Source organism: Dendrobates tinctorius, unplaced genomic scaffold (genome assembly GCF_039654945.1).
Source record: "Dendrobates tinctorius isolate UK_male_01 unplaced genomic scaffold, ASM3965494v1 ptg000085l, whole genome shotgun sequence".
NCBI lineage: Eukaryota > Metazoa > Chordata > Amphibia > Anura > Dendrobatidae > Dendrobates > Dendrobates tinctorius.
Window position 1 is genome coordinate 1,429,755 of NW_027361753.1, and position 27,709 is coordinate 1,457,463.

The 27,709-nt window shown below is 44.4% G+C and overlaps 2 protein-coding genes and 1 long non-coding RNA gene across 8 annotated transcripts in view; 2 read left to right on the plus strand and 1 right to left on the minus strand.

Annotated features, from left to right (window-relative positions):
- ZBTB7C (zinc finger and BTB domain containing 7C) overlaps positions 1 to 12,812 on the plus strand; it is a 238,261-nt gene extending 225,449 nt beyond the window's left edge. For all 4 annotated transcript variants that reach the window (XM_073584756.1, XM_073584754.1, XM_073584755.1 and 1 more), the window contains 2 exons: positions 3,032 to 4,207; positions 11,814 to 12,812. In XM_073584756.1, the coding sequence (XP_073440857.1) occupies positions 3,048 to 4,207; positions 11,814 to 12,426 (1,773 nt within the window). In that variant the 5' untranslated portion in view covers positions 3,032 to 3,047 and the 3' untranslated portion in view covers positions 12,427 to 12,812. The remainder of the gene's footprint in view (positions 1 to 3,031; positions 4,208 to 11,813) is intronic.
- The window catches only part of LOC141097539 (uncharacterized), a 62,966-nt gene extending 36,455 nt beyond the window's left edge, over positions 1 to 26,511 (minus strand). Inside the window, exons 1-2 of the long non-coding RNA XR_012233992.1 lie at positions 26,404 to 26,511; positions 25,450 to 25,495 (exon numbers count right to left, since the gene is read on the minus strand). This is a non-coding gene — a long non-coding RNA (uncharacterized lncRNA). The remainder of the gene's footprint in view (positions 1 to 25,449; positions 25,496 to 26,403) is intronic.
- Positions 26,512 to 26,763: 252 nt separating this feature from the next.
- Positions 26,764 to 27,709, plus strand: part of SMAD2 (SMAD family member 2) — a 42,926-nt gene continuing 41,980 nt past the window's right edge. The window contains exon 1 of one of the 3 annotated variants that reach the window (XM_073584758.1): positions 26,764 to 27,154. The gene's annotated coding sequence lies outside the window, so the exon portion shown is untranslated. The remainder of the gene's footprint in view (positions 27,155 to 27,709) is intronic. The other 2 variants (XM_073584757.1, XM_073584759.1) reach the window with 2 other exon arrangements.

A 27,709-nucleotide genomic window follows, 5' to 3' on the forward strand; every position in this document is an offset into this window, starting at 1 on the left:
AGGAAATAGTCTGTAGGACTGGCGCTAAAATTGCAAGCCCTATACATCAAGCCTGGAGAAATCATAGTCCGGTCCTGGGACAAATTCCCAAAGCAACCAGACAATTGGGATGTCCATTTAAAGGGGGTTTTCCAGTTACCCCTTTGTTTTTTTTGTAAAAAAAAAAAATAAACTGCTTTACTCACCTTCCCCAAGTCTAGTGCTGACTCTTCACCGGTGCTCCTAGTGTCTGTTACTGTCTGCAGTGCTGACGTCCTATAAACAGCACTACGGCCAATAACTGAGCTCCGCCCAAGTAGATGACACCACTGAATTCACCAATTTGCTGCAGTGTTGTCAATGTGACGTCAGCGCTGCAGACAATGTCAATCATCGGGTGCAGCGCTGGATCCAGGGGAAGGAGAGGAAAACCCTGTTTCTTCTTATTATTTATTTCTATAGCACCATTGGTTCCATGGTGCTGTACATGAGAAGGGGTTACATACAAACTACAGATATTACTTACAGTAAACAAACTAACAATCACCGACTGATACAGAGGGGAGAGAGGACCCTGCCCTTTCAGGCTTACATGCTACAGGATGGTGGGGAAGGAGACAGTAGGTTGGGAGGTTGCGGCAGCTCCAGTGTTGGTGAGGCAGTAGCTCCGGTAGTGGTGAGGAGGCAGCGGGGTCATTGCAGGCTGTAAGCTTTCCTGAAGAGATGGGTTTTCAGGTTCCATCTGAAGGATCTGAATGTGGTTGATAATCGGATGTGTTGGGGCACAGAATTCCAGAGGATGGGAGATATTCGGGAGAAGTCTTGGAGGCGATTTGGTGAGGAGTGACTAAGTGTGGAGGAGAGAAGGAGGTCTTGGGAGGACCAGAGATTACGTGAGGGAAGATATCGGGAGATTAGCTCAGAGATATATGGAGGAGACAGGTTATGGATGGCCTTGTAGGTCAGTATTAGTAATTTGAACTGGATATGCTGAGGGAATGGGAACCAGTGAAGGGATTTGCAGAGGGGATAAGTGGAGGAGTAGCGAGGAGAGAGATAAATTAGTTGGGCAGCAGAGTTGGGGTCTGTGCACACGCTGCGGAATCCGCTGCGTTTCTGCAGCGGTTTTGGCCGCTGCGGACCCGCAGCAGTTTTAGCTGCGGTGTACAGTACCATTCAAATGAATGGTACTAAAAAACCGCTGTGCTGACGCTGCGGAAAAAAACGCGCGGATTTGCTGCGGTTTTGAATCCGCAGAAAGAATTGCATGTCAATTCTTTCTGCGGAAACCGCTGCGGGTTCCTATCTCCACCATTGTGGAGATAGTGAATCCGCAGGACCAAACCGCAGGCAAAACTGCAGATAATCCGCAGGTCTTTTGACCTGCGGATTATCTGCGGTTTTTGCAAAATCCGTGCGGATTAATCCGCAGCGGATTCCGCAGCGTGTGCACACACCCTTAGGCCGGTTTCACATTCGCGCTTTTGAGCGCAGCGATGGCCTGCGCACGGCCGCCGCTAAGCCCCGCCCCCTGCCCCGCCTCCAAGCGCATGACGTTGCATGCGTCCCCTATCTTCATCACAGAGGGCGCAGGCCGTGCGCAGTCTGCGCACAGTCTGCGTTTGGCGGCGCATGCGTCCTCTTGACGGTGCGCCGAGCACAACCAAAATGCAACAGGTTGCGTTTGGCGCTGCTCGGTGCACCGTCAAAAGGACGCATGCGCCGCCAAACGCAGACTGTGCGCAGACTGCGCACGGCCTGCGCCCTCTGTGATGAAGATAGGGGACGCACGACGCATGCAACGTCATGCGCCCGGAGGCGGAGATACCGGTGGAGGCGGGCAGGGGGCGGGGCTTAGCGGTGGCCATGCGCAGGCCGTCGCTGCGCTCAAAAGCGCGAATGTGAAACCGGCCTTAAGGATGGACTGGAGAGGTGCGAGAGTGTTAGCAGGGAGGCCACAGAAAAGGATGTTGCAGTAGTCGAGGCGGGAGATGATGAGGGCATGCACAAGCATTTTAGTAGATTCAGGGTTGAGGAAAGGATTGATTCTGGAGATATTTTGAGCTGGAGGCGACAGGAGGTGGAAAGAGCTTGGATGTGCGGTTTGAAGGACAGGGCCGACTCAAGGGTTTCTCCGAGGCAGCGGACTTTCGGTATGGGGGAAAGTGTGGTGTCATTAATTGTGATATATAGAACAGGTAAGGAAGATCTGTGAGATGGAGGAAAGATGATGAGTTCAGATTTGTCCACATTGAGTTTGAGGAAGAGTGTTTTATTTTTTTTTTTTTTAAACAAACTGCAGCTGGGTGACGGGGATTTCCTGAGATGTAAGCCCCATCCTTGATTCACTTAAGTGAGTGGTTCTCAGCAGTCATGCCGAGGTAGATTGCATGTGACCGCTAAGCTCAGTGATTGGCAGAAGTGGTGACATGCTGTAGATGCGAGCCAACACTTCAGGCCGGTTGAAGAAAGACCAGAAGGGAGTAACGGAGAGTAAGTTCCGGATCGGCAGCGGCTTTTTTCGATTAAACTGCTCGTTATGTTGTTTGAAAGCATTATTTTACATGAAGCCAAACAACCCCTTCAAAGGGTTTCTCCATATTGAACACTCCCTACTTGTTGGAAGGGTTCCTTGTAGAGATGAGCAGGTCGTTTTGCTCCAATCCAACTTTCAAGTCAGTGGTATGTAGGAGCTAGGTGGGAATCCTATGAATCTCTTGCCTTCTCTGCGCCTCCGGCAAAACATTTGATTAACCAGGGATAGATTGACGTCATCTGTACACCATATTGTAAGGTAACATTGTGCCAGCCCTAACAACTTAAAATGCTGCGCCGGGGACACTAGAAGGTAAGATTTGTGGGCGTCTCACTGTCAGGTGCCACTGACCTTGACGCTGGACTGGAGTCCTGTGAATCAACCCTGTCCTCTCTAGCTCTTTGATTGGTTATGAAGTGTCAGCCAGTTATGGGACCATTAGTGATCAGCTGTGATCTGATTGTTGTATTAATACCCCCTGGCTTTTATACTGATCCTGAATTCTCTGTATTGTAGGACCACTCATGAGAACATGGCAAGTGGCCATGAAGATCTGATCGGCATTCCATTTCCGAACCACAGCAGCGACATCCTATGTGGACTCAATCAGCAGCGACGTGACGGCTTCCTCTGTGACGTCATCCTTATCATCCAGGACCAAGAGTACCGCACGCACAGATCTGTTCTAGCCGCCTGCAGCAAATATTTTAAGAAGCTTTTCACCACAGGGTCGGTTGTCGAACAACCGTACATTTATGAGATTGACTTTGTTAAACCTGAAGCATTTTCTGCCATATTGGAATTCGCTTACACGTCCACGCTCACGATCACCACGTCCAATGTCAAACACATCTTGGATGCCGCTGAGATGTTAGAGATCCAATGTGTTATCAATGTCTGCCTTGAAATCCTAGAAGCACCAAGAGATGGGGATGAGGAAGAGGAGGAGAAGGAAGAAGATGATGATGATGATGATGAAGAGGAGGATGAAGATGACACAAAAGACTTTGTAAGCCAGGAGAACCAAATGGATATTCAGGAAAGCAGCTGCAACCAAAGCCCTTCTGCATCGGATCATACAGAAGAACCCTACCGAGGATCTCAGAAGGACTTACCCACCCAATACTCTTCCACCCATAATTCGGGCCACCAAAGTGCTGTCAAGGACTTCTCCATTGAATCTTTGTTAAGTGAAGATTCCCATCCTAAAAACACCAAGTCAGACAAAAGACCGACCATTTCTCATTTTGTCCCAGGGTTCTTTCCGCAGCTTTGGAATGGAGATCTCGCTGCCTTTTCCCAACTCCAAGAGACGCAGGTCGATATCGGACCGCTTAATCTCGTGATCAAAGATAAAAAAATAAAGCAGGAGGAGAACGATGAGATACCAACCCTTCCCTTTTCCACGGATTTTTTCAAAGAGATGATCCTGGATCATTCCTCTAAACATTTTGGGCAAATAAAGGCGGAAATGGACTACAGTGCCTACCTTAGCTTTCTCAGTGCTACTCACCTGGGTATGTTTCCACCATGGCCTTTGGAAGAAGAGAGGAAAATAAAGCCAAAGGCTTCACAACAATGTCCGATCTGTCATAAGGTCATCATGGGAGCCGGAAAACTTCCAAGACACATGAGGACACACACTGGAGAGAAGCCGTATATGTGTACCATCTGCGAGGTCCGATTCACCAGGTTAGAAGCTAGTAAAAAATACCGACTTCATTCCTTATGTATTAATATTTACTTTATTGTATCATAGAAAATGTATAGAAATGTAGCTGAGCAGGTGCGTCACAGCTCGGAGGGGGCAAAGGATGCGATTAGCATTTTACAGAAACGGGAAACATTCTGCAAACTTGTATTGTAAGTGTTCTTTTCCTTTATCTGATGGGGTATGAAGCTGGTAAATAATCAGTTTGTACCTTTAAACAACAGCCACACATCTCAAGGTCAGTTTTGAGAATTTAGAATGTTCAGCAAGTCTCATGTATACAGGAGCAGCAGAAGCATATATACAGTCAGCAAATAAATCGTGCCATCTAGTGGTCAACTACGGTATTCTTTACAAACTTTTTTTTTTTTTTACTGTTGGGCATTTTGGTTACATTTTTGTCCCCGATTTATATGTGGTTTTTTTTTTAACTAACTCTACATAACCAATTTAATTTACATTTTTGCCTTCTTTAAGTTTATTTTTTTACTCCTCTTTTTCAATTATGCATAATTGTTCTTTTAAATTTCTGCTTTTTTAGTCAACTTTTTAAATTGACTTTTTTGTACTCCAGTCTCCCTCCTCTTGGAGTGGCTTTATGGTCGAGATTCATCATTTGCGCTTGTCTTTTTTTTTTTTTAAAGTCCCTGTCTTTTTTTTTTGTCTTTTGGTATTAGTTGCTGTTTTTATACAGCGGTTCGTATATTTTGCGCAAAGTCAAAAATGGTCTTTTCTTCTGTCTTGAGCGGTTTTTACAACTTTAGAGTGCAAAAAAAAGTTGCACATTTTGCAAAATGTTATATAAATGCGCCCAAAAATTGACGCACTCAAAAACAAGCCTCGACTGGAGAGAAGTCGCAAGTTTTGCAACTTTTTTAAAAAAATTGTACATAAAGAATCAGTTGAAAACATCTGTAATTGCTAAATTCCACCCACAAAGCGGTAAAACAAGCAAAAAAAAAAAAAACAGGTGAGAACATTTAAAATAGACTTAATAAAAAGGCACAAAAAACAACAAGATGGATGCAAACAAAAAAAAGGTGCAAACCAAACAAAAAACAGGAGCAAAAGCAAGGATGATTCCAGAACCTATATATGCCAGCAGTTTTTTTTTTTTATCAATTTTTGGGACGCTGGAAGGTAAGAGATTCATGGCCTCCTGTCCAGCCGCCAAGTAACATGGACATCAACACTGGATTGAGTCATGATTCATATATACAGTTTAGCCCATGGAGGATTGAGCAATCCCAAATAGTGGGATGTATTGGGTCTCTGCACGTTTTCGAATCTTAATATTGGTAAGAAATGGAAATCGCAAAGTATATAAAAGAGAGACCCTTTCATTATACACTCCTCAACATTGAAATATCATCACCAAAAGTCATGGAATGATGGCAATAACCGGATGGACATGTTACCAATATCTAAAAGATAAAAAAAGGAAACATTTTCAAAACATCTCAATGTATTCAGTCTGGAGTATAAGCCACATGCAGAAATCCCGATGCTTACAGCCTTGGCTGCGCACAATGGTCGTCTGATGAAGTTTCTGCCACCGAAAGCGCTTGGGCAAATCATCAAGATCCGCTGCTGGCAGCTACTGTGTAATCACCGACCAATGATGTTCAGAAATGCTCAATGGGAGACAAGTCTGGAGACGCTGCAGTCATTGGAGAATGTTTAGGCCATGCAGGCTGCTCACAGTAACAAGAGTAACATGCATCCAGCTAAGTACTTTATGCCACCCAAGACCATTTACCTGGGAGTAGGACTGGTGTGATGTCACCTGAAGAAGGCCTCTTCATGGCATTGCCCATGTGGTCTCCAGACCAATCTTGAGCCATCATTGTGTCCAAGACAAAAGCGGAACTCACAGCTGAAAAGGACAGACCTCAATTCCTGCCTCCGTTGCTGTCTTGCTCTACACCACGATAGACTGAGGAGCGGTGGCGTGAGGTCAGTGGACAACTGTAGCCTGACATTTGGTTTGTAGCACCATATGATGGATTGTGTAAAGACTGTCTGACACCTTAATCTGGGCTTGTGACTTCCAGTTTTGCTTGCACTACAAGAATGGCTTGATCGTGGAACCAGTGGTGCTGCCATTTGTCGAAAGTGCCCCAAGAGCCATTTTTCAACCCAAGAACGCCAGACGGCATGCTGTTCGTGCTCTTGTGAGGAGCCTTCATGGCCTAAATGCGCTTCCATGGCTGCAGCGTCTCCGGACTTGTCTCCCATCAAGCACATCTGGGACGTCATTGGTCGGTGATTACACAGGAGCTGCCAGCAGCGGATTTTGATGATTTGCCCAAGTGCATTCAGCGCCACAGAACCTGCCTCCGATGGCCATACCTTCACTGATAGCAGCCGAGGCTGTAAGTGTCGGGATTTCTGCATCTGGCTCGTACTCCAGAATGAAGACATGGAAAAATGGAAACATTTTCAATGTATTCTCTCTCAATCATTTGCACATCACCAGTAACTTGTCTATCCTTCCTGTGATTTCCATCATTCCAGCACTTTTCTTAGTGATGCAGTTTCAATGATGAGGCGTTGATATTGGGTGCTGGAGGAGCAGTTGTACCCATTACTGGTGCATGAAGTATGCTGGAAGTTTCATGGGAAGGCACATGTATGATAAAGGACAGGTAGGTGATAGGACTGGCTGGGGGATATAGCCAGGGCATGTGTCCCAGGTGTTAGTAGTCAGCGAGATCTTCAACAAGCCACACTGCCTGAGATGGGAGGTCTTTTTCAGATTTTGCATGGTGGCCCAGTAGCTCATAGTCAGTCTCTTTGGAGGTTACCTCCAGTGGAGTCTGGCTGTGTATGACAGCTTCCCCATTCTTGTCCAGCACATCGTCTCCTCCTCTCGGAAACTGAAGGATTCTCCTGCTGATCAGTGTTATATGCTGCAATCAAAAGACAAACATTCCCTTTAATCTGTTACTTGCTAAATAACTATTAATGGTTGATGTGTTACACCACACAGAGGGAGACCTCTGCAGCCCGTCCTATCCCTTGTCATTTTTACCACGATTGACTCTTTCAATGGGTTGTTTCAGCTTGTTAAATATGTAAAAAAAAATGCTTGTAAAAACAAGAACGGAAAGCTTTGAGATGTTATAATTTATTGCTTATTGCCTTGTTTACCGACCACCTCTGCAGTCTCACAGGTGTTGGACGATTTTCCAAAACAAGGACGGAGCGTTTACAAGCTCTTTGCTTTAGAGTTTGAAAATGCTACGTGAAAGTGGGCCACCTCACTGGATCCAGGCAGCTTCTGTGCCCCTGAGCTCCTCCAATGCTACCTCTGCTAGCAGCACGCGAGACAGCACAATTCAGGAGGTCAATCTCCAGTAGCGTACTGCCCCCCGACAAGCAGGAGTCTGGGAGGTTGAGTAGTGTTGCCCTCCTGAACAAAGAACATGAGACTACTCCTTTAAGAATTAGAATGCCACAGCTACATTGCTTGTCTTCTTCAGCTCACTTGTCAGCTTTGCTGTGTAGCCCAAGACAGAATAAGCAGAGTCATCTCATTAACATCAAGAGGGTGGAACACAAGATGGAAGCTATGTTTCATGGTGGGAGGACTAGATAAACTGAAAAAGTAATATAAATGGAGGCAAGGTCATGTATGCAACTCCCCTGTCTCTCCCCGATTTCTTGGGAGAGGCTGTACTCCTATACATTGTGGAGGCTGTGATAATCTAGGACATTGCTCTCATTCATTGCAGCTACAATAAAGCACGATTCTTGCTGCTTAGTCTTTACCGAGAACACAGGAAGAATGTGCTGCCAATATGGGCATAGATGGTACACAGATAATAAATATAGTGCAAATGACTGCACTTGTTGAGAGCCGGAGATGAGCGTCGTCACCTGTCCATTCATTCTTCATCTGGGTGCACTGGGCACCTCATCAGATGGGACCACCATGCTGGAGATACGCGTCTTCTGGATATGCCATAAATGCATACTTTCCTTTTCCAACTTTTCAGAATTGGGCGTTTTCTGGTCATGTCTTCTTCACAAATTGCCCCCCCCCCCTTTTTGCCTTTTTAGTCTCCCTTTCAAAAGTGCTGCCAATATTTTCTGTGAGATTTCAGGAGGATTTGGAGGCTCTTGGCAAATTTGCCAACTCCTCGAGAAGTCCAGAAGTTTTTTGGATTTTTTTTGGAGAGCCTACTGGGCATCCTAGAAAAGTTGTCAAGTATTCTCAAAAGAAGGGGGACACTTATCTTTAATTTTACCAAATGGGCATGATTTTGTGCAATTTACAACCCCAATTCTGAAAAATTTGGGACACTGTGTAAAATTTAAAGAAAACAACAATGCAATGATTGGGAATCTCTTACAATGGACGCAGGATGCAGATTAGGCCTGTTTCACATTTCCGTCTTTTAAGGTCAGTCCAAATCCGCCAGGTGGTTAAAAAACGGATCCGTTTCCGTCACTGGCCAAACTGATGGCCACTGGATCCGTTTTCTATACGGATCCGTTGCAGCCGGCAAGAGTGTGAAATTTAAAGGAACCGTGGTGAGAGTTTTTTTCGCCGATTCAAGACTGGCATATAAGGTTAAAATGCGTCGCTGACAAATTCTCCTGGGCAGGCGCAGTCAGAAAAAGTGGTCCGCCAATGTCAAAAAACGTTTCATTGTCTGTCTGCTCCGCCCGGAAACCGCTAAAATTTTAGCGGATCCGTCAAAAAACGGATGATCATCAGTCAAAATCCGCCGCTAATGTAAGGCTATGGGGAAAAAACGGATCCGCCAAAAAAAAGGGCGGATACGTTTTTTTCTAAAAGTGACGGATTTTGACTGATGTCAAAAAAACTGAAGTATGAAACAGGCCTTAGAAGGTGAATGTTGGACATTTTTCCATTTTGTTTGAAAAAATAAATTTAGAAATAATCCGATATCTGAGTAGCTGCGGTATTTCGGGGAAGGTTTAAAAATATTATATGTAGTATCACGCTTTCCAATAAATAAATTCCAAACCACAGAGATAAAGGTGGAACTTAAATAGAGATGAGCGAATTTGTGCGAATTTTGGCCCTGAATCTGATTTTGACATATTCGGACCATATTCGAACACCATTTGTGCCGAATGTACGTTTGATGATCGGTTCCGAACATATTCGGTAATATCTACTCCCAATGACTCTAATGACGTTCGGCTGTGTTAGACGAATCTTGTAAAACCAAAATGCGACGCCGATTGTATTCGGAACCGAATCCGAACAAGTTTGCTCATCTCTAAACTCGAGTGCTGTCTCGGGATCTCCACTGAACCAAAATCGGTGTCTTTTTCAATCAAGAAGGTACTTGGGTCACATTCAGGTTTCGGGGCTTGAGAGCGACTGCCATGAGTATTTTTCCTGACAATCTGACCAACATTTGAATAATCAAAATTGGGACTATAAGCCCTGTCTACAAATGCCCAGAACACCCACTTTGAGGCGGGATACCTAAAACCATCCCGTTTTTCTCTTCAGTTCGTGAGACTGTCCGGGCAAAATTGGGACCATTGGCACGCAAGCACGAAACAGTAAGGCTATGTGCACACAGTGCGGATCCTCCCACGGATTTTTCCGCGCGGATTTTACTAAATCCGCAGGTCAAATGACCTGCATTTTTCCTGCGGATTTCCTCCTTTTTTTTGCGGTTTTACTGTGGTTTTCCACCTGCGGATTTGCAGAATGGATCAGGTGGATAACTGCAGCAAAATCGCACAAAAGAAGTCACATGCTGCTTTTTTTTTTCCCAGCACAAAAACCGCGCGGAAAAAAACGCAGCATGTGCACAGCGGGTTTTTTTTTTTTACATAGGCTATAATGGTACTGTACATCACCTGCAGTTCTGCTGCAGATCCACAGCGGCAAATCCGCTACGGATCCGCAGCAGAATCCGCACTGTGTGCACAGAGCCTTAAACTTAAGCCTGTTCTTCCTGGGAAAGCTCTAAAAATACACAGAATTGCCCTTTTTACACAAGACTACATCATCCCCACGTCTATATGGTGCCGGAATCAGGAAAGTTAGGACAGACTTATTACACACAGAGTGAAATCTAAAATTAAAAGGAATCTGTCGATACTTGCAGCCTGAACCATGCACGATTGAAGCCCGGTGTTTTTTCTCTGAAGCTCTTTGGCATTTCAGAAAAATACATAGTTTAATGCTCCTTGCATTGCTGTATTTGATTGACAGGTATCTCCCGTGTGTGCATTGGGAGACCTGTCAATCATCTGTCCTCTGCATAGGCAGCAATCAGGAAGACGATGTTCATTTATGTATACTGAGAGCTTTGTCATCTCAGCCGCTGATTTTGCAGAGCTTAAGAGCTGATAAACTCATCTTGACTGCTGCGATCTGCATAGGCAATGCTGGGCAGGCCGCTCTAAGAGGAAGTAGCGCTTACTGGCACAACTCATTTCATAGTGGTGTGAAATCTTGCACCCCTATGGATTTTGGCACCCAGAGACAACCCTTATAGGAGCAGAAAGGCGGCCATGTTAGTTGTCACAAATGTAAACTGCAACAACAATGCCCCCCCTAGAAACTATACCTGGATAATGTGGCTCGGAATGTAAATCAAGGTGTTGCTAGGGTCCCAAAGAAATCAAGGGCCCAAGTTCGAAGGATTTTATCTCTTTATAGCCCCGCAACTTTATAATACAACTGTATAATACAAACTGGTGCTATAAAAGGGCTAAATATTACCTAGAAACTATAACACAATCTTCAGAGACCAGTAATAGCAAAAATTACCACTATACAAGGGCCAAATAATACCGCTACGCGATCGGCAACACCATTACTCCTACACTGAATAAATACTACTACTATATTGTTACAGAATGAAACATATTGCCAATAATACCACTGCATGCCTACAACTCCATTCAAGTAGTAATGGCCTTTCAGTGCCCCCTTCAAATAATTATTCCCCCTTGAAATTAAATGGGCCGCCTGAGGGTCCCCTTAAAGCAATAATGTGGTCTGAATGCAGACTCCATACCCTGCTAAAATAAAAATAATCCATGAGTGACACTTCAAGTAATAATGGCCACTTATAATAATACTTTGAGTGCCCCCATGAAAATTATAATGGTCTCCGAGTTCCTCATTCAAGTAATGTTGCTACTTGAGTGCCCCCCGCAAGTAATAATGCATTGATTGCCCATTGAGATAATAATGTTCCAGATTGTCCCGTTCAAATAATAAAGCTTGTACTCTACTAAACTTCAGTCCTGCACACGAGAGCGGGTCTGCGCAGGTGGCACAATGCTGTGACGTAGTTGCGCCGCCACCAGCAAGGACTGGTTGGGCAGGAAGTGTGTGGCTCCTTATACAACACATGTTCGGACTGTATCGGCATTGTGTTGACACCTATAAGTTCAAAGTGGCACTCGCTGGAGAATCAGGGCAATAGGCAAAAAGTCCGGGGCTCGTGCCGGGGCCAGGGGCTAGCGACACCAGTGCTGTAAATAGATAGGAGCTAGATTTGAGATATATTTGATGCATATTTGGAATTGTATGACACGTGTCAGGCAATAAAATAAACAAATATCTTACTCTTTCAGGCAGGATAAGCTGAAGATTCACATGCGGAAACACACCGGGGAGCGGCCATATTTGTGCATCCACTGCAATGCTAAATTTGTCCATAACTACGACCTTAAGAATCACATGCGCATCCACACAGGAATCCGGCCATACCAGTGCGAGTTCTGCTACAAAAGCTTCACAAGGTCTGACCACCTCCACCGTCACATCAAGAGACAGAGCTGTCGGATGTCCAGACCCAGAAGAGGCAGGAAGCCGGCGTACTGGAGAACCTCCAGTCTACTGTTTGCCCATAACAACTGTCCTGAAGATGAGGCCTTTGTTATGATGCCGCCAAGTCTAGAAAGCGGTGGCAATCGCAGGTCCAATGGGACCATTTGTGTACCGGGTCCAAGCCCAAAACATCTACTTGAAGAACCTAAAAACCTCCTTAATTTACAAGGACTGGACAATCAATATGAGGACTCTAACCTAAAACTCCTGGAGAGAACACGTTTGGAGTCAGACAGACTTTACGCGTTTTCTTTGGCGCACAATGAGAATATCTCCCCTCAGCCGTTCTTTGTAGGAGCAGGTGATCCTTGGAATATGACACTGAATCATGCTCCTCTTTCTGATACTAGTAACTAGATCAAAAATATTGGCTTTAAAAAGGGCACCCCTTCATGGAGGCAGCCATGTTGTATACTGTACCGATCTACTAATGACTAGGGGTTAAAGTGCAACTCTTGATTGGCTGCACTCTTTGGACACAAGCAATGGCTGCCATAACCATTGACCAGGTGGCCGGTCCACATCAACAAACCAACATGCACGCCATTTGATCCCTTGTAGATTATTTTCTTCTTTTTTTCATGAGAACTATATAATTATAAGGAAATTGACAGTCGACGAATCATTCCAAAGAAGCACAGACACGACATATATGTATAGCGTGACTATATGTATATACGAGTATAAAGTTCATTTATGCATGTAAACTTTTTCTTGTAGTAAACTTTTTGACACTCGGTAAAGACCTGAATTTGTAAATCAAGCTCTGAAAGGGCAAATAATTTATTTTAAAATTGGGGAAAGTATTAAGTCCACCTGCCAGGTCTACAACTATACAAAGGCTTTAGAATAATGGAGAAAAAACAGTTGCCAAAAGCAAAAAAGATGTACTAGTCCAAAAATAGTAGTGTAATTCATTCAAATATTTATTAGTTAAAATTCATACAAATAATATATAGATCGACATGGGAAATGGCAGGAGGGAATGATGGAACATTTGTGCAAGAATACTGCTGTACAAAAAAGGCAGCACAATCCCCTGAAGACCCAGATAGAAGAACCAGAAATAGCAAGTATAATATACCAATAGTATTGAGCCTATATGCCAAGAGCAGGAAAAGCATATGAGACACTGATCCTGGTCACTTGAATGGGCAGCTATCATGTTAATTTTTCAAAAATAAAAATGTCACAGTTGTATTACCTGGGTAAGTGGCAGGCTCAGCTTCAATGTATGGTCCAGGGAGATGTGAGCGCCCACCCCAACGTGCGTTTCTGCATTCGCCTTCGTCAGGGGGAGTACGTTGCTGCAGGTAAGTGTTGCAGAAGAGGGTTTTCTATGGACGGCAGAGCCTAAAGTGTTCAGGCCCCAATACAAATCTATAAGTGGGTCCCACTGCCCCTTATAATACTGGTTGCTTTTGGGCCTCCTAAGATCCGGAAGTGACTGCTGCCTCTGCCACTAGTTATGCCCCTGGCCAGAGGTGTAGCTTCAGTTATCACAGGAGGATGGCCCTGCAGTCACTGCCCATAGCTTCAATAACCACCCCGAAACAGGACATCATCCGGGGACGGCGCTGCAGTCACTCTCCGCAGCTTTTTCATTGCCGTTCACAGATTGTGTCATGTTTTGGGATGAGGGTGCTGGAGAAATGCTCAAAACTTTAATGCCCGCCACTGGCATAACTTGAAGCCTGTAGACCCCAAACCCCAATGCAGAATCTCCAACTGTGCCCCCCAACTAATAGAGGCCTTTAATAGTAACAGTCTCTTATATGGAGAAAAAAAATACATTTGAGGTCCCCCTAGTTTCTAGGGCCCGGATACAATTTCAACCCCAGCACCTATTGTAGTTACATCCCTGGTGCCCGCATCTTCAGTGGCTAACTTCAAAATTCTGTCTCTGCCACCTGCATCTTTGATAGCCACCACCGCAGTCCCTGCTTGTGACAGGCTGTCTTTCTCTGAAATGAGAAGTCATGAGGGTGTGGTGATAGAAGCAGGGTATGTGACAGCAGCGCCGCCTGATAACTATACGTTAGAGGTCAGTGATAGCAGTGCTTTCCTAAAGTTTTTATCACCGCCCTCTAACATAGTTATCAGGTGGCACTGTTGTCACTTACCCTGCTTTTATCACCGCACTCTTATGACTTCCTGTTTCAGGGAAAGAGACTGCAATGTCAGAAGCACGGTGTATAGCGAGTGCAAACAATACTGCTGAAGATGTGGGCAGCAAATTGTGGCCACTCATAGTACCCCACCGACACATAACATCCGGGGGGTGGCAGTGACGAAACTGACACAACCGCAGCAGTGCCCGCTGATGACGTCATGTTCCAGAGGAGTGATAGAAGATGCGGAGAAGTGACTGCAGAGCCATCCTCCTGTGATGCCCTATTTTGACACTTCCCTCAAACGAAACCTCACAGGAGGTAAAGAAAAATATGACTGATATAGGAAATAGGGAGAATAGTAGGGAATTTTATAATAAAGCAAATCGCAAAAGTGACTAGGGGTTAAAGGTAAATATTTATAAAGGGCATAATGGCTATTGAACCACCAATTTAATGAGAGGGATATAGGGAAATCAAATTACTAAAATATATTTGCAGTTAAAAAATTAAATAAAAAACCTGTTTAACCCATTTCAGGTCACGGCTTCCCCTGGTCCTCTCCAGGTAGTGAGATCATGTCTGGATGGGCAGGCATTTATTTTCCTCCATTTGTGTGACATTTGTTTCAGAAGCGAGTCGTCCTCCAAAATATAGCACTTATGTACATGGCATTTTTTTTTGGAAAAATTGACACATGACGGCTTACATTCAGATTTATGAGTCTCTATGGTAACAGACAACAAACCTGTGTAGTCTCATCTCGGTCACACCGACTTCCATCTCTTCCCTACATCCTATTAATTTACCAAATTTATGTGAAGAAGAAATGGAATAGAGGAAGGGATATGACTGCAGAGAATTTGATGCATAGAGATGAAACGGTAGAAACTTTTTAATGAAAACATGGTGGCAAAGGTAGACCCTGACCCATAGAACTAAATTCACCAAAAAGCTCCTAGATGAAGAGGCCAGTGATCATCTAAGTCATAGAAATGACAACTGGTCTGATCAGGCCCTTGGGATGATTATAGTCATCTTCTCACTGTTTACTGGAAATATATAAAAAAAAAAAAAAAAAAAAAAAAAAAAGACCTTCTAGATGTGACAATCAGGCGTCGGATCACCTTTCTACTTGGTACAAGGGGTGATAACCTGAAGACAAGATTCTGTTTCCTTTCTCTCCAGGTTACCAAGGGTAAGCAAATAGGAGGCTGTGATCATTAAGAGGGTTGATCAGATGAAAACAAGTTCCACTGGGATCCCTGGAGGTGGTACAGGGGGCAGAGAGATGACATTAACAGGCTGTGATAAGTCAGGTGGTGATAACATGAGGAAAGGTTTCTGAAAAAGGTGATAAAATGTCCAAAATAGAAGTTATTGTTTAAAGGGAACCTGTCATCTGATTCATGCTGTCCGAACCATGAATCAGAGTTTGGCTATGCTATTACAGTAGTGTTTGTTTTACTTGGAAACGCGGCAATATTTCTAAAAAAAAAAAATCAGACTTTGAAGAGCCGTTTTGGGACTATGCATCTTTGCTGACCTGGTCAAGGCAGGTCCCCGGCGGCTTCTCCACACCCCAATCTCTTAGATTGACAGGTTTCTCTCCAGACGCCACAGCATTTTGAGCAGCGCAGATTAGGCCACATATTCCTTTAAAGGGAATCTGTCACCCCTTTTTAGTTATGTCATGTAAAGATATCACCTAATTGCGCGTCCCATAAGGATTCTTTTAGGATTTTTTATTCCCCCCGGGCCCCGACCACGCACCTTTGATGCAAAAATACCTTTGTTATGTTGGTGAAGAGGTATGCAAATCGCCTCAGTCCGATGGGCGTGGCTTAGTCGGCTTCTTTCCCTCCCCTCGGCTTGCTGAGTGTAATCTTCATCTGTGAATATCACAGATAACGTTGTTTGCCGTGCTTGCGCATTCAAAGAGGCCTCTGGCGCCTGTGCCATATGCTTTGCCCAACTGTGGGCGAAGCATATAACCGGTCCTGTGCATGCGCCCGGATTTTTCAGCGCAGTCTATGCCCTGGAAGTCGTCACATGCAGGACACACTTCTGGGGCATAGACCACTCTGGAAAATTCCGGCGCATGCACAGTACAGCTTATATGCTTCGCCCACAGTTGGGCAAACCATACTGTGCAGGCGCCAGAGGCCTCTTTGAATGCGCAAGCACGGCAAACAACGTTATCTGTGATATTCACAGATGAAGATTACGCTCAGCAAGCCGAGGAAGGGGGGGGGGGGGGAGAAGCCGACTAAGCCACGCCCATCGGACCGCAGCGATTTGCATACCTCTTCACCAACGTAACAAAGGTATTTTTGCATCAAAGGTGCGGGGTCGGGGGGGGGGGGGGGGGGAATAAAAAAATCCTATTAGAATCCTTATGGGACGCACAATAGGGTGATATCTTTACATGATATCACTAAAAAGGGGTGACAGATTCCCTTTAAAACTTATTTAAGATTATCCTGCGCAGGCTTTTCCCTAATTCCTATGATTTTTTTTCCTTTTTAATAAATCCTGATTCTGTTGTAATTTGTTGTCCTCGTATCAAAATGGAGACATTAAGGAGGAGCTTTGTCATCCACTCACTGTCGTCCTCTGCGGAGCTCATTTTTCATGAGCTTTGATATGCTAAAGTGGATCTGTCACCAGATTCTACAATACAAACAGCACACATTATTAATAGATTTATTAGACCTGATGAGGCCGGTGTACTTACCCTATCAGGATGGCTTTGATATCAGTATAAGCATTTTATGAATCCAGCTAAAGACGCACAGAGCTCATAAGTCCAGGGTCTTCAGTCTCTACCCACCCAGCCTTACTGCAGCTTGTACTGAGAAGCGGAAACTCTCAGCAGCAGCAGGGAGGAGGACGCTGAGGAGCTGTTAATTAGACCTTGTTCAGTATTTCACATCAGTATTTGTAAGCCAAAATTAGGAGAGAACAATCGGAGTAAAAAGTATAATAGAAACACGTCACCACTTCTGGATTTATCACCCACTCCTGATTTTGGCATAAAGATACTGATGTAAAATACTGATCAAATACTGAATGTGTGAACGTGACCTTAGGCTAAGTGGGCAAAAATTTAATTACGGTAATATAAAAAAAAAAAAAAAAAAAAAAAAAGGATTATACAGCCATCCAAATATGGAGTTATAAAAGTACACCAGCCTCTTCAGGACTAAGATCTAATGAATAATATATGCAGAGTGTACTGTGAAGTCTGGTGACTGATTTTGAGACTTAGCAAATGTTTTTAATGGGAAAAATAGCATTTCATGCAGAGCTACATTTCCCCTCTAAACTATAGAAATATAGGCGGTACCTGATGGTCTCCATTATATGTCAATAATGTCCAATGATTATTGTTGGTGGCAGATCGGTCATGCCATCACGAATATATGAACAGAGCCTTTTACTGTTCACCAAATAAATCCTACTCACAGTATCAATGTTCCCAGGACCGTCTCATGAAATGGACTGCAAGAGAGGAGGCCAATGTTCTCCTACAGCGGAGCCTTCACATGCAGTACAGAATGTGGCTGTAATAACCCCACAGTTTAGTTCTGAAATATGCTAAAGTCATAAACAATTCAGAACTGTTCCCTATATCCTTACTACCAGGACACCGTGATCAAGTATTTTCCTCTCACAATTTAAAGAGAATACTGTCAACTTATCCCATACATGTAAATACAGGACAAAGAAGAGATCCCAAAATGATTAAAAACAAATTTTATTACATGCTTTTTTAAAAAAAATACAACAAAAATAGAAAAGCAAAAATGCCGTATACGGGGAGGCGGGAGCACACCTGTGTAATAATCCTTATGGGGCTGATAATAACAGTCCAGAAAAATAAACATGAATCCAGGGAAATGAACAGTAATAATATTCTAATGCTGACATGCAAATATCTTCAGAACATATAGAAGTCACAGAACAGTGTAACAAATGCCAAGATACAGCTGAAGAAAGACAGATAAAGGTATCAAATCACAAAGCATGAAAATTACCCTGTGGCATGTGAAAGTAAGGAACAATAGCCGACTGAAGTAATCAGACCAATATCCTAATCACAATAAATGGCATAGCCTGTATATTACTAAGAAATGCCCAAGTGCATGGTAACACAATGACAAGGGTCACAAGCGGGGAGGAACAGTCCTAAAACAGCCCAAATGTAACTGCATGGATAAGTAATACAGTGTTAGCGTGGGTGGTCAGGAGCTGGAATCTCCAGGAGTGGACCCTCTGGACTGTGGCACCGAGGGGCCCCAGGCGAGCTGCCAGGTGGAACCGACCCCTATACAGGGACCGTTAGGAGCAGGCCCAGGGGTTCGAGTACCACGGTAGCCGGTACCGAGAGGGGCGGCTCAGGATGGACTGGAGTAGGACAGTGGGACTGAAGTGTAGATGACAGAACAGGGCTGGAACTCAGGAGACAGGAATGGAGTATGACTATAGACTGGAACGTTTAGGAACTGAAGTGTGGATGACAGGACAGAGTTGGAACACAGGAGACAGGAATAAAGGAGGACGGCAGGACTGGAACAGGAACACCAGAGGCAAGACTGGAGTAGGACGGCAGGACTGGAACAGGATGGAACAGGAACACCGGACGCAGGACTGGAGTAGGACGGCAGGACTGGAACAGGATGGAACAGGAACACCGGAGGCAGGACTGGAGCAGGATGGATCAGGAACACTGGAGGCAGGACGGCAGGACTGGAGCAGGATGGATCAGGAACACCGGAGGCAGGACTGGAGTAGGACGGATCAGGAACACCGGAGGCAGGAGACGGAGAAAACAGGAACACTGGAGCAGGACTGAGAAAAACTGTTAGCGAACACGGAAGACAGGCTGCGAGGCTGCTGCAGGAAACACTGAGGACGGCACCGAGAGACTGCAGAAAGCACAGGAGGAAGCAGGGCCCAATGTGCAAGGTAACACAACGATCAGACGCCTCCCTCAGCGGGAAGCGGCCTGATATAGTCCCGTCTGGTCTGCCATTGGTCCGAAGGTGCTTCCGGGTCAGGGCAGAGCCGGAGTACAAGCAGCAGCAGGGAGGCGCGGCCCCGGCCTATGGCGCATGCGCATTGCATGCAGGGATGGCGTCGGCCGCGAGCCCGTCAGAGGTGACTGCCGTGGCCGTCGGGTGGAGAGAGGCTGCGGCATGGGAGCGGAGGCCGGGTGAGTATGACGGAGCGGTGAAACATACAGCCAAAAAAGCCTGTGGTAGGTCATAATTACCGAAGGTAAACGGAGGTGCTCCTGGCGTCCCCTCACCCCTAGAAACTGTTCTTTGACTTCTATATGTTATGAAGATATTTGCATGTCAGTATTAGAATATTATTACTATTCATTTCCCTGGATTCATGTTTATTTTTCTGGACTGTTATTAACACTGCCCTTCACCTCTCCAAACAAACCTATTTCAACACCCTCATCACCTCACTGTCCAATAACCCGAAACGTCTCTTTGACACTTTTCATTCTCTACTCAATCCAAGAGTACAGGCCCCAACCACGGAGCTCCAAGCTGACGATCTGGCCAATTACTTCAAAGAAAAAATTGACCAGATTCGACAGCAAATTATCTCCCAATCACCTCATACCATGACCTGTCCTCCCTCCCCCACTGCATCTAGCTCACTCTCTGATTTTGAACCAGTCACAGAAGAAGTAAGCAGGCTCCTTGCATCTTCTCGCCCAACCACTTGCACCAGTGACCCTTTTCCGTCACATCTCCTCCAGTCCCTTTCCCCTGCTGTGACCCCTCACCTAACTAAAATATTTAACCTCTCTCTCTCTTCTGGTATCTTTCCCTCCTCATTTAAGCATGCCATCATACATCCACTACTTAAAAAACCATCCCTCGACCAAAACTGTGCCGCTAACTATATACCTGTCTCTAATCTTCCCTTCATCTCTAAACTCCTGGAATGTCTGGTCCACTCCAGTCTTATCCGCCATCTCTCAGAAAACTCTGTTCTCGACCCTCTCCAATCCGGTTTCCGCTCTTTACACTCCACTGAAACTGCCCTCACTAAAGTCTATAATGATCTGCTAACAGCTAAATCTAATGGTCATTACTCCATGCTAATTCTCTTGGATCTCTCTGCAGCATTCGACACTGTGGATCATCAGCTCCTCCTCACTATGCTCCATTCCATTGGCCTCAAGGGCACCGTTCTCTCCTGGTTCTCCTCCTATCTCTCCGACCGCTCCTTTACTGTATCTTTTGCCGGTTCCTCCTCCTCTCACCTTCCCCTTACTGCTGGGGTCCCTCAAGGATCAGTCCTAGGCCCCCTCCTCTTCTCCTTGTACACTGCCCCTATTGGTCAAACAATCAGTAGATTTGGTTTCCAGTACCATCTCTATGCTGACGACACCCAATTATACGCTTCTTCTCCTGACATCACGCCAGCCTTTCTAGAAAACACCGGCGACTGTCTAAACACTGTGTCTAATATTATGTCCTCACTATCTCTGAAACTGAACCTGTCAAAGACTGAACTCCTTGTGTTTCCTCCCGCTACTAATGTACCTATACCCGACATTGCTATTTCTGTGGGTGGTTCCACTATTACTCCCCAGCAACATGCCCGCTGTCTTGGGGTCATACTTGATTCCGAGCTTTCCTTCGCCCCCCACATTCGATCACTGGCTCGCTCTTGTTATCTGCACCTCAAAAACATTTCTAGAATTCGACCTTTTCTTACTTTTGACTCTGCAAAAACTCTTACTGTTTCTCCTATTCATTCTCGTCTGGACTATTGTAACTCCTTTCTAATCGGTCTCCCTCTTACCAAACTCTCCCCCTCCAGTCTGTCTTGAATGCTGCAGCCAGGATCATATTCCTCACCAATCGTTACACCGATGCCTCTACCTTGTGCCAGTCATTACACTGGCTACCCATCCACTCCAGAATTCAGTATAAACTTATTGCCCTCACTCACAAAGCCCTCCATGGCTCAGCACCGCCCTACATCTCCTCCCTTGTTTCAGTATACCACGCTACCCGCGCCCTCCGTTCTGCTGATGACCTGAGGTTAGCATCCTCAATAGTCAGAACCTCCCACTCCTGTCTCCAAGACTTTACACGTGCTGTGCCAATTGTTTGGAATGCACTTCCCAGGTCAATGCGATTAGTCCCCAATCCCCACAATTTTAAGCGTGCACTGAAAACGCATTTATTCAGACTGGCCTACCGCCTCAATACATTAACCTAATCTATCCCTGTGTGGCACAGCCAAAAGTTTTACCATAACCAGGTTCCCCGCATCATGTTCCCACATGCTTTATGCATCCATTAGCCCTCTGTGTCTGTACTGTCACACACTTAACATTATGGCTGGTCCATACAATCACGGCAACTGTTACCACCCACCTTTCGTGTCTCCCTTTTTCCTCATAGACTGTAAGCTTGCGAGCAGGGCCCTCACTCCTCTTGGTATTTGTTATAATCTACTGTATGTGATTATTGTTATGCTGTAATGTCTATTGTCTGTACAAATCCCCTCTGAAATGTAAAGTGCTGCGGAATAGGTCGGCGCTATAAAAATAAAATTTATTATTATTATTATTATTATCAGCCCTATAAGGATTATTACACAGGTGTGCTCCCGCTTCCCGGTATACGGCATTTTTGCTTTTTTATTTTTGTTGTATTTTTTAACAAAAGCAGATATTAAATGGTTTTTAATCATTTTAGGATCTCATCTTTGTCCTGTATTTACATGTACGGGATAGGTTGATAGTGTTATGTGAAGTGCCCATAGCTATTATTAGGACACATGTTGATTTAGTTTAAAGAGAATGTAGAATTAGACAATCACCTATTGTTTCTAACAAGTTTTTTTTGTTTAATGTATTTTCTTAATTTGTTTTCATATCATAATATTAAAAAAAAAAAAAAAAAAAAAGAGAAAAAACACAACGTTCACAGTGGACTCTGGGGTTATTTTAGGCTGTTCTTTCATGAACACTTTTATGCAGTCCTATTATCATCATCAGAGGATCCAGCATTCACAATAGATGTCACAGCTCACCTTCTCCTCCTGTACAATGACTGACAACACTTCTATATACAGTAGATAACACAGGATCCACCATTCACAATAGGTGATGTCACAGCTCCCCCCCTCAGCCTCCTGTAAAATGACTAATAACACCTCTATATACAGTAGATAATCCATTGTGAATGCTGGATCCTATGTTATCCACTGTATGTGGAGGTGTTATCAGTCAATGTACAGGTGGAGGGAGGGGGTGAGCTGTGATACCACCTATTGTGAATGGTGAATCATGTGTTATCTACCGTATATATTAAATCCCCTGTATTAGCTATGTGTAGAAGTGTTACCTATTCTTGCACAGGAGGAGAAGGTGAGCTGTGACATCACCTATTGTTAATGGTGGATCCTGTGTTATCTACTGTATATAGAGGTGTTATCAGTCATTGTACAGGAGGAGGAGGTGAGCTGTGACATCTATTGTGAATGGTGGATCCTGTGTTATGTCACAGCTCACCTCCTCCTCCTGTACAATGACTGATAACACCTCTATATACAGTAGATATCACAGGATCCACCATTCACAATAGGTGATTTCACAGCTCACCTCCTCCTGTGCAAGAATAGGTAACACTTCTACACATAGGTAATACAGGGGATTCAATCGCCATAAGTGATGTCACAGCTGACCTTGCTCCTCCTACCTTCTCAATGACCTTTGCACATGCTCAGTACAAACCTCGATACAAAAGATAGGGATCTGAATCAATCTCTTGCTGATAAGGTAAGTGTATATTTTCTGAAAGAACAAGAAGTGGGAGTCTAAAAAAAGTGACCAGTGTGAAAATTGAAAGATTTTACAGATTGTGATATGAAAAAAAATCCCAAATAAAAATAAATTTAAATAGAAAAATCAGATTTAAACAGTATGCCATTTTCTGATGACACATTCCTATTATAACACGAAGGGCATCTGAGTGATCACATGACACTGTTTTTTAATTATAAAGGATCCATTCAATGGATCATAACAGATCATGACAGATTTGTCTTATCCATCATATTCTTGTGAAAATAGAAACCAGGACACCATTCTGGAGCACTATTACTGAACATTATGCCATTCCTCTGATAGTGAATCAAGACAATAACTATACACATAAAGAAGCAGATGGGATCAAGACAGTAATATCCTACATGGAAAGCAGACTGAAGTGAGAATCGACAAGAGAAAATTTTTAGATGTGCATGACTACTCACTACTGTAGGGATGCAGAGGAAAAAAGGCACAAAATGTCAGAAGAACATGCCTTCTCCTATAAGACATGTAATGACAGACAGCTCTCTTCTCTGGACCCACTGTGTAGTATAATGCAGTGCTGAGTGTCTTTACAAACACTTCCAGCTTTCTCTTCATGGCAGTCAGTGTGGGGGGGAGGTGAGTCAAGAAGAGGAGCAGCGAGTGTGATTTCAAATACTTATTGTAGCTTTCATTTCACAATAGTGTAGAAGGAGGAGGGGTAAAGCGGAGCGGAGTATCATTATAAACACTTATTGCAGCTGCAGCTTTCCTATCACAGCACTGTCTGTCAGCTCTACTCTTCTTGTCACAGTGACTGCCATAATTTTAAAGGTACAAAAGGTTTTTTATTCACTCAGGTCTGCTGTATTCTTTCCTTTTGCAACTAATTGCTGTGAGATAAAAGCTAGGGGTGTTTATAATCATACTCCGCTCTGCTGCAATCCCCCCCTCATCACAGGAACGGATGTGATATGAAAGCTGTAGGTGCTTGTAGTCACACTCCGCTTTGCTGTATTACCCGTCCCACAACTAACTGTTGTGATTTAAGATTTGGAGGTGTTTATAAATCACACTCAGCTCTGTTTTCCCCCCTGTTAGGACACTAACTGCTGTGGTATAAAAGCTGGAGGTGTTTGTAATCACACACAGCTCTGCTGTGCTCTACACAGTAACAGGAGAGAGCAGGGCTGTCTATCATTCCAGAAGCCTGTTCTTCTGACCTCTGATAAAATCTCACTGCGCTTATCGTAAATTTATCATCTAAACTTTTCAAACTAAAATTACTGCGACGGACATGAGAAATTGAAAAAATAAAAACTATGTTTTATCCAGCTCTGCAGTTGTTATTCCATGATGTGTCCAGTTTAACATCCAAAATCTGGTGAAATGTCCCCTTAGTAATGCAGATACATTTTATTTTGCACTTTTCATTATTTCCTCCTTTTCTTCTATAGCCATCTCTTTATTTTACAGTCGCCCACAGCTGTATGAGGTCTAATTCTTTGTAGAAAGTTGTAATTTTGAATGACACCGCTCACTGTCCCATTTCCAGGGCGGCGACCACAAACAGGATTTGTGATTGATTTTCTTCTTTATGGTGTTTACAGTATGGGTTAAATAATTTTATACTTTTATATTTTGAGCGATCATAATTTTAAGAATATATTAATACCAAATTTTTATTTTTTCTTTTGTACTACTTTTTTTTAATTTCCTTATTCGTGGATGGAAAATAAAGTGGTGATTCAAAGTTTTGTATTTTCTTTAATATGGTTTCAAAATTTTTTTTTATTCTTCTCACTTTATTTTTTTAGTATCCTTTTGGAGCAGCCTACGGTCATTTGATCATTTATATGATACTGTATATTGCAATACACAGCAGAAATAATGATCTATGATGCCCTGCCTGGGGCTAGGGTTCATGGGTGCATTAAGATGGTGGTGGCTTGGGCTCCTTTAAGAGGCTCCCGGATGCCACTGCAACCCTCAGCACTATAGTCGTTGTGTGTATGGTGTGTGGCTGAATGGAACTGCAACTCATACACCCTAGCACTGCGCCACTTCAATACCTCCATCAGAGATTCACAGTGGCATCTAGGTGGGTAAACATGGTAGTGCAGTTCATGGGGCAGTGATGGGTTACCATTGCTGTAGGTGGACCCCTTTTGTGCCATCTTGATCCTTATATAAAGCTTATAGGAGACCACAATTTATACTATACACTTCAATACTAGTGAGTGAGCTAAGAGGGTTCAAATTTCCTAAAAAAAAAAACAAAAAAAAAAAAAGACTAAATGAATAAAAAACACAAGTTTTTATGTATTTAAAAAAAACTTGATTCCATTGTCCCCTGCAAAAAAAAAAAAAGTTTATAGGAGTCTGATCAAAAAAATAAAGTTAATACGGTAAAAAAGAGGAACCTACCGTAATCAATGAAGCAAAATTGCTGTTTTTAGGTCACCTCACCTGCCTAAAGAAATGCAATAAGTATAGATCAAAACGTCGTCCAAATTGCTATCAATAAAACCATCATCTCGCCCCAAGAAAAAGAAGCCCTTAACCCCTTCCTGATCAGGTGATTTTCTGCTTTTGTGTATTCAGTTTTCCCTCCCCTGTTTCAGACAGCCAGTACTTTAATTATTTTTCCCATCTCCTATCCGTTGGGAAGCGGGAAGAAAATTCAAAGCGCAGCAAAATAGCGAAAAAAAAAAAAAAATGCAATTCTACTAGTGTTTTTGGTTTATTTACCACGATCCCCATATGGTAAAACTGACCTGGCAGAAAGATTCCCCGGGTCAGCACGAGTACGCCGATACCAAACATGTATAGCTTTTTTATTTAACCCCTTCCCCACCTGAGACGTATCCATACGACCCAGTGACTTGGGTCTTATTGACGTGGGACGTATGGCTAAGCCCGGGCAATTTTCCGAGACTCGATGCTTTCTTATTTTTCGTGATCTGGGGCTGGGAGAAGGCTTATTTTTCGCGCGCCGAGCAGACGTTTTCATTGAAACCATTTAGGGGTAGATACGATGTTTTGGTCGCCTACTATCGCATTGTAGCATGGCCCAAAATACCGCATTTCTGGCGCTGAGAGTCGGCGAGTGACGTAGCTGTACGTCACATCGTTAAGGGGTTAAATCGCTTCAACGGCAGAAAAATATATACCCCACATATAAAAAAAATTATATTTTCTACATCATTTCACTCCACTCCAAGAAAAGGTAAAAATTAAGGTTCGAAAACTGGATAAACAGGAAAAGGCAAACAAACAAAGCCTAAACAGAAAGGAAACACTTCCCTGACAGCAGCTAAAGCCGTGGGACTCACTGCGCATGCGCACAAGACTCCATCACTGCCTGCCACTCAAACGCACCTCACGAAAGCACGTACTCCTCTACGTCAACACGTCGCAGGAAGTAGGCGGGGACTCGTCCTGATTGACAGCCCAGTGCAACGTCCTTTTATTGTCTCCTATAGACTATAGACCACGCCCCTCAATGGGAGGGGATTATCCAAACCCTCAACCATGGAAAAAAAAAACAGGCGCTGACGTTAAAGATGGACACGAAAGAAGGCGGGGTAATAATGATTGATAGTCCACGCAACCAGTAAAAGAGCTTGATGCCTGTCTTTGAGCCAATGAATGACTGGAGTTGAAATAGAAGGGCGGGGTGAGATAGACTGACAGTAGAGCTGGCCAATGTCACATCCGGATTCTTTTCTGTGAGCCAATGGCGTTTAGCGGTAGAGGCGGCGGGGCGGTGCTGCGGGCCGTGGCGAGGTTGAGGTTGGCCGGTTGCGTGCGCGGTTTTGAGAAGATTTTTTTTTTTTTTTTTGCGGGGGAATAATAACACTAATACTGTTATCATAACGATATCGCGCGGATCCGGGAGCGGGGGTCGGACGACGCCGGGGCGGCCAAGCGGGCTCTGCCCCTCACTCCATTTTGAACAGGGGTCGTCGCTGCGTATTCCACCCCCTCCTCCTCCACATTCCCCGGCCGTCTGGGCCTACCGCCGGGCTGAGGATCCCGCCGAGACCGCGGCCTGCGGGGGGTGAACGGAGTTCAAGCCTCACCTCACAGCGGAGCCCGGCCTGAGAGACTCCGCGACCTCCGGCTCCAGGTAACTGCCGCCCTCCCGGGCCCGAGCGGCCCCTCATGTTTACCTTCAGCAGCTCCACTGCCAGCCTGAGCCCGGGCCTGCTGCCGCACACCTACCGCACTGCTGCCGCACACCTACCGCACCGTCTGCTCAGCTGTTATCACATAGAGAAGGGTTGTAAGTGCTTCAGTCTAGCCATGATTTTCCTCTGATCCTGAGTTACATCCTGTATTATACTCCAGAGCTGCACTCACTATTCTGCTGGTGCAGTCACGGTGTACATACATTACATTACTGATCCTGAGTTACATCCTGTATTATACTCCAGAGCTGCACTCACTATTCTGCTGGTGCAGTCACTGTGTACATACATTACATTACTGATCCTGAGTTACATCCTGTATTATACCCCAGAGCTGCACTCACTATTCTGCTGGTACAGTCACTGTGTACATGCATTACATTACTTATCCTGAGTTACTTCCTGTATTATACCCCAGAGCTGCACTCACTATTCTGCTGGTGCAGTCACTGTGTACATACATTACATTACTGATCCTGAGTTACATCCTGTAT